The sequence below is a fragment of the Lycium barbarum genome, chromosome 10, assembly GCF_019175385.1.
Source record: "Lycium barbarum isolate Lr01 chromosome 10, ASM1917538v2, whole genome shotgun sequence".
NCBI classification, from domain to species: domain Eukaryota; kingdom Viridiplantae; phylum Streptophyta; class Magnoliopsida; order Solanales; family Solanaceae; genus Lycium; species Lycium barbarum.
The window spans coordinates 19,608,238-19,615,849 of record NC_083346.1 but is presented as its reverse complement, the minus strand read 5'-3'; the positions used below and the strand labels follow the sequence as shown (position 1 = coordinate 19,615,849).

The window sequence follows — 7,612 nt, the reverse complement described above, 5'->3', positions numbered from 1 at the left end:
TCGAACCCAAAAACTCGAGATATTTTCGATCACTTTTTTAAACGAAAGGCAAAAATTAAAGACCACCCCAAAAGAAGGGCAATCCGCGCAAAAAAAAAATGTAATATATATGTCATCTTTATTTTAAAATGGTAATTCGTAAGACTGCAAACAATTGTCACGTCCCAAATTATGAGGTTCACTTCATTAAGCTTACTGCAACGTTGGAAAAGCAGCAAAACATTGTCAAGAAAAACTGGCTCCCTCAAATTCTCCAAAACTCTAAAAAGAAAACTTAACAAATAGAGTAGTTTACTCATAAGATTTCATCATTTCATACGCAAGTTCATAATCCCATTAATCTCAAAAGCCAACTACCTAACACTATTCATAACCTTATAGCGTAAGAATAACCCCAATGACCCTCGAGATTGAAATTCTCCACAAAATAGCGAGTTAATTAGCATATGATCTTTACTTCAATTCTTAGGAAACCCTTATGTGGTGATGAAATTCTCCACAATATCCTAATTTGTGGTGTTTTCATTGAGCAATACATCATCATATAGTGTTGTATTTTGACCAGTAGTATCATTGAACTTGGAGATTAGAATTCATAATGTTTAAGACAAATTATCCAAGGTAAAAGAAGAAAATACATATGCGCTGATTATCTGAGAGAAAGTTTTAATAATGATATTGCTTAGTATAATTGTTTACTATGACAACTCCTTGCTTTAACGGTATAAGCAGCGGTCTGTTTCATTTGTTTGTTTTAGGTTGGAAGCTTGACGGTTTCATCACTAACAATTGTTATTTAGTGAATGAACAAATGCAGAGAAAAAATCTCAGAACAGTATCTTGTTTATTTTTTAATGATCAGTATCTTGCTTATTCAGTCGAGCTCAATTACTTAAGAACAAACTACTTTCAAGATGATCTCATCTCCGGCACACATTTCAAATCCTAAAGTTGCAGTAAGAGAAATTCATTGCTGCTATCTCAAGGCAACTACATTACAAAGCACCACTAAGCTAAAGAAGAGAATTATCCTTGTTAATAACAAACGTATACTAGAACTGGATATATAAAATTATATACATAGTTAATTACTTAATTCTAATCTAATAAACATCATTATATGCTACTTCCACAAAGCAGAGGCCTGTTTCGCTTATCTACGTAGAGGTTTCCTAGTAGCCATAGAAGAAACCAACAACAAAAGCCAATAGCTCAAAAAGTTATGACGATCCGACTTAGCACTAACTACCGCAGGATAAACAATCTTCGCGGTTTGTCAAAGAGCACACCATCTGAGCCATTTTAGTTTCATCGTCAACAGCAGCCTTTGGCTTTTCCTGCAAATTGAAAAGGCACACATGCAGTTTGTAAGAGTCAACATAATAATATGATACTAAGCACTCCAAATTATAATGGTTAGTACCTTCAGCATGGAAGTGTCAACTGTGAACTTGATTGCATCAGCTGCAGCACGTGATCGTAGATAGTACATTCCAGTTTTCAAACCCTACAATAACAAGAAAAGAGGAATCTGAGACTCTCTTGGCTTGTGAAGGCAAAACAGTACTATTCACCAGACACTTAAAATGGATATTTGTACTAAACTATTGTGCAACAATCCACCAGACAATGTCTTAGTTCTTATGCACATTTCAGAAGATCAATAAAAACAAATAATGTGAATTTGAGCATACCCTGGACCAAGCATGAAAATGAAGGGAAGTGAGTTTTCCAAAATTGGGTTGATCCATATGGATGTTAAGGCTTTGACTCTGATCTATGAAGCAACCACGGTCTACAGCCATATCGACCAAGGTCCGTTGCTTGATCTCCCAAACAGTCCTGAGGTCAGTGACAGTATTAGAATGTAAGAGGAAATAAAATTAACATAAAAATAGAACAAACAATTAAATTGGTGAAAGTTCATACTTATAAATAACTTTAAGATCATCTGGAATTTCAGGGATTTTCTGCACAGAACCATCTTCGTGTATTATCCTATTCTTAACAGCAGGAGACCAAAGCCCCATATCGGTTAAGTCATGCAATAGATGTTTGTTCACCACAACAAATTCACCACTGGAGAAACAAAACAAAAACATGGATAAATCATATGCAACAATGATAAAAATCAACAGGAGCTGCACGATCTGGCAGCAAGTGTTACCTCAGAACCCTTCGGCTGTAGATATTAGATGTATATGGCTCAAAGCATTCATTATTTCCAAGAATTTGGCTGGTTGAAGCAGTTGGCATTGGAGCTACAAGAAGTGAATTTCTTACACCATTATTAGCAATCATTTCACGAAGAGCACCCCAATCCCATTTATCTGATGGTGTTACTCCCCACATGTCTGGCTGGAGAATACCCTGAACAGCATAATATTGTCTTTAATGGAAATGCAATGTGAATCAATAATATTGAACAAAAATAAAATCTGGCATTCATTTCCCCTTCTACAGTAGTGTGTCTAACTTGGATCGCAACATTTTCAAAGTTCTTTTTAAACCTGTCTCACAACTTCAAAGTTGAACTAGTAAGAAGACGCCATTTTATTTTGGTTATGACATTTAGCAGCCCAGCAAATATTTCGACTAAATCTTGGATGACCATCTATATTCACTGGAAGACCAAACAAAGTCATTCACACAGTACCCATCAGTAAAATCTAGGAGCAAAAGGATTTATACCTTGCTCACAGGACTTCCTGAATACGTCTCGTAAGGGCCTTCTTTGGCAGCTATTTCAGAAGAAGCTTTTAATGCATGGTAGTATATTGTCTCAAATATGTCCTTGTTTAGCTGCTGAGCCTATACATAGACAAAAGTGTAAGATCAGAACCATCTGAACAAATTTACAGCTTGGAAAGATGACAGACAGTACTTACCTCCCAGGAATCAAATGCCATGCCAAGCAACATGAATGTGTCTGCAAGACCCTGGACTCCAATTCCAATAGGCCTATGTCGTAAGTTAGACCTTTTTGCAGTTTCAACAGGGTAGTAATTGACATCAATAATTTTGTTCAGGTTTGAAGTGACTAATGCAGTAACCTGTCTCACATGGAAAACAGAACAAAAATCAAGAATAATGTCAAGAAAAGCATGTCAGAAGCGTTGGTAGTCAGCATAAATCAAACCTCTGCCAATTTGTCAAAATCAAAGTATCGATTTTTAGAACCCCTGCTCCCCACAAGCTTGGATGGTTGTGACTCACTTGGGACCCCCTGAAAGATATAAATGGCAATGCTACACTATGAGGCAAGCAGAAAGTAGGACAAGCAATGCTGTAAAGTATATATCAATTTTAACTTACCTTTTCTCTAACATATCTTGGTAAAGCAATTGAAGCAAGATTGCAAACAGCAGTTTCATCTGGACTTGTGTACTCAATAATCTCTGTACACAAGTTAGAAGACTTGATAGTGCCAAGATTCTGCTGGTTGCTTTTTCTATTGCAAGAATCCTACAATAACAAACAGTATAGTAGTTGAGTAAAATTAAGTGCATCCAAACAAACAATTAGAATAATAACAGAACCATATGAAATAATGAAAGTCACCTTGTACAACATGTAAGGGGTCCCAGTTTCTATCTGGGACTTTAAGATCTCAAACCAGAGATTTTGTGCCTGAACAACCTTCTTTGCCTTTCCCTGAGTTGACAAAAGGATATTGTTTAAGATTCATGCTGAAAGGATCAGTTAACACCATGTAAATGGTGTGCAATTAACCTCGGTAGAATACTTGTTTTTACCTCTTTTTCATACTTTGTGTACAGCTTCTCAAAATCTTCACCCCAGCAATCTGCCAATCCAGCAGCCTCATTTGGACAAAACAAAGACCATTGCCCATTGCTTTGGACCCTTTGCATAAAAAGATCTGGCACCCAAAGAGCATAAAACAGATCTCGTGCCCGATTCTCTTCCTGAAGAAATAGAAAGGTCACCCATGTCTTGTCAAATTGCTGAGTATCTAAAGTCTTGATGTATGAAAGGAATACAGCAATTCTAGTGCAGTTGCAGAGAGCAAGTGCAGGCCCAATAGACAATATATTAAACAATTAACAATAAGAGAGTACTAAATATACCTTCCCATGGTTCTTCCTTAAATCCAGAAATTCGAACATATCGGCATGCCAAGGCTCAAGGTAGATAGCAAAAGCACCTATATGCAGTATAACACAGTAAGAAAAGTGAAGGTAGTCCCTACACCCTAAACTTCCAGAATTCTTAAGATTTAAACAAGCATATAAAAGAGGCCATACCCTTTCTTTTGCCACCTCCTTGGTCAACATATCTGGCTGTATCATTAAATACACGCAGCATGGGAACAATTCCATTTGATGTCCCGTTTGTTCCACGAATGTAACTCCCAGTAGCACGTATGTTGTGCACAGATACACCAATTCCCCCAGCTGATTTGCTAATAACAGCACATTCCTTAAGAGTATCATATATGCCCTCAATACTATCCTCTTTCATGCATATCAGGAAGCAGCTACTTAACTGCAAGCCCCAAAAGAATATTATGTAAAATCATTACTAAAAGATGTAACTGAACAAGAGAGGACAATGTTGGATAAGAAACAAGTATATTTACAACATAGCAGAACAAATTAATGATGACTTAGTTGAATCATCAAATCAAGAAAAGAAAACATGGTATTAAAAGAATGTTGACCTACTTGAGGTCTTGGAGTGCCAGCATTAAATAGTGTTGGAGATGCATGAGTGAACCAGCGTTGAGACATCAAATGATATGTCTTGATGACAGATTCAATATTCTCCTTGTGGATTCCAACAGATACTCTCATCAGCATGTGCTGTGGCCTTTCAACAATTTTTCCCTGAATCTTTAAGAGGTAAGACCTCTCAAGGGTTTTGAAACCAAAGTAATCATAGTCAAAGTCTCTATCATATATGATCTCACTGTCCAGACGAGCAGCATTCTGAGAGAAAAAGGCAAGTTGTTAACAAGTGGCCTATACAGGCAATTAAAAACAAGTGCTTGATCCATGTAAAAGCTTTAAGCATGATCTTGATTAAAAAAAGTGTTAACCATGATTCAATACATAACCACTACAGGAATATTCCAAATGGCAGTTATACCTTCATGATTATCTCATAAACTTCATCGGAAACCAGTGGTGCCTTCAATCCAGATCTCTCACTGACATGATAGTACATGTCCTTAATCCTGTGATATTCCAATATTACAACCAGCACTTTATTATTGTTGATCATTACACCATCATTTTATTTTATATGAAAAATAAAAGAAAATGGAAAACCAATGACGATGTTGATTCAAATCACGTACGTTTCAGAAAATGATTTCTTGGTGTTCTTGTGCAGGTTGGACACAGCAATCCTTGCAGCCAACTGAAATTTCAAGAGTTTTGACAAATCACAGATTGATTAATACCTTCATCACAGAGAAATACAATGCCCTACTATGGATCATAGAAGCTTCAATCTACCTTATAACAGGAGAGGAGTTAATAGAAACTTATTTGGTCTTCCTATTTTCCCATTTTTAAGCCAGGCCCATCTCATATCTTTAGTCTCCTTTTTAATGTGTACAAGTTCTTTTTATAGAAATTCCCTTCAGAAGTTTATTTCAATGAGCACAAAACCAGGCAAAGAGTCTAATTATTGGTCTTTTGTTGTTTCATTACATAGCTCACTTTAAAATTTTAGTCTAGCTCAAATATTCAAACATTATCCACTCTAAACCAGCCTCTTTCAAGAAAGTTCTTACCCAGACTTGGAATGAGCATATTGCATATAAAATCAGTGTTGACCTACAAAATGAGGGGAACAGAAAGGGGAAATATGCAAAAACGCAAAATAGAACAATTATATCCATTCCATAAGTATATAAATCTCAAAGTCAAACAAATGTTTAAATTCAACATCTCATGACTCAAAATGAAAACCAGAATCTGAACTTCAAAAGAAACACACAAATTCCAACTCACCACGAAATTAAAAAGAGGTTTTAATCAAATATCCAGCTTTAGCAAATCACAAGCAAACACTAAACCAAAATTTCAATTTTCCAAACCAACATTCTGTTTCCACATATAAACATAAACACAAAACCAGAAATACACAAATAAAAATATCAGAAGCACACAGCATATAATGCTAAAGCAACTTTTTTTAAAAGGAAAATAAATAAACCTAAAAAACTATTAAATCCAGACACACAACATATCCCAAACTTGAACAAATCAGCAACATTTCTAAAGATCAACACAATCAAAATGACTAGGAGCCGTTTGAACATGCAATTTGGATTTCTTAAGTTGCAATTTTGTTTATAAACATAAAAACCCCACAAGTTGTGAAAACCATCAAAATTTTCTCAATTCTTATACAACTGAGTAAATCATAGTTTATAATAAAATTAATACGCTACTAGAAGATCTTTCTAAAAAATACAACATCAATTGATCAAAATTTAATTCAATAAAAAGAAAATTTCAACATGAATAGTAATATAACTACTCTTTAATATAATCCTCTCACACGTGGTAAACATGATTGATAAATATATTTTACCAACTTGAAGATTAATATTTAATACAAATGGTTGGTAAATATATCGACCAACTTATGAGTCTTTTTTAACAAAAAATAAACATATGTTACATTTATATTTTTTGAAATCATGATTTCAAATCCTTTTTGGATGATTTTGGGGATTTCATCTCATGACCAAACGCCTACCTAGAAGCAATTACAAAAAATGTCCAGATAAACACACATCATATAGTAGTAGAGCAAATTGTTTAACAAATGGAGGGACTCACAGAGGCATAATCAGGGTGATGAGCAGTCATAGCAGCAGCAGTTTCAGCAGCCAATTCATCAAGCTGGCTTGTGGTAACACCCTTATAAACACCAGCACAAACCTTTTGAGCAACAAGTACCGGATCACAATGATCAGGACTCAACCCATAACTTAACTTCTTAAGCCTAGCAGTAATCTTATCAAAGTGAACTGCCTCTTGTCTACCATCTCTCTTCACCACATACATCTTCAATTCTCTCGCAGGAATTTCGTCGAACACCTAAAGAGCAGAATTTCTTAGGGAGGAATATGATTTTGACCTTTGATGCTAGTCAGATATGTCTTGAGTGTGTATATATAGGTTATAATTAGGAATTTTTAAATAACTTTGGCGCAAATTACTAGGGTTTTTGATATTTTGGGGATTTTTGAAACATTCCCGCCAATTGGGAACAGCGATATATGGAGGGAGGAAGAGTATAGAAGAAGCTGGACGTGGGACCTACCTTTAAAGGAAATTAATTTGAACAATGAAACTCATGTGACGTATTTTGGTTGAACCGTTGGATCTCGCCAATACAGCCCCCTATAGTTTTCGTTACCGAGATTTTTTTTTTATTTTTTTTTTGTGAGAGCTTGAGTAATCCTTTCCTCTATTTCTTCTTTTCCTCACCGTATGTGATAAAAATTTAACAAAAAAAAATGTGATGGGACGTAAATATATTAGATATAATTGGTAAAAAGAAGAGGTATTGCTTTGATAATTAATTGTGTTATTAATTATTTCTAATTTTATTTCTGCAATGGATTTTC

The 7,612-nt window shown here is 35.2% G+C and overlaps 1 protein-coding gene across 1 annotated transcript; it reads right to left on the bottom strand.

Annotated features, from left to right (window-relative positions):
- Positions 1-823: 823 nt before the first annotated feature.
- Positions 824-7,339, bottom strand: LOC132613890 (ribonucleoside-diphosphate reductase large subunit). Its single transcript, XM_060328179.1, has 17 exons — positions 6,819-7,339; positions 5,321-5,382; positions 5,110-5,197; positions 4,686-4,949; positions 4,266-4,506; positions 4,089-4,165; positions 3,756-3,926; positions 3,562-3,654; positions 3,316-3,465; positions 3,140-3,226; positions 2,889-3,053; positions 2,692-2,811; positions 2,168-2,370; positions 1,930-2,079; positions 1,695-1,842; positions 1,424-1,507; positions 824-1,337 (listed from the first exon to the last, which is right to left on the bottom strand). The coding sequence occupies exons 1-17, from the start codon at positions 7,044-7,046 to the stop codon at positions 1,242-1,244; spliced, it is 2,427 nt and encodes an 808-aa protein (XP_060184162.1). The 5' UTR covers positions 7,047-7,339; the 3' UTR covers positions 824-1,241.
- Between the last annotated feature and the right edge of the window lie 273 nt (positions 7,340-7,612).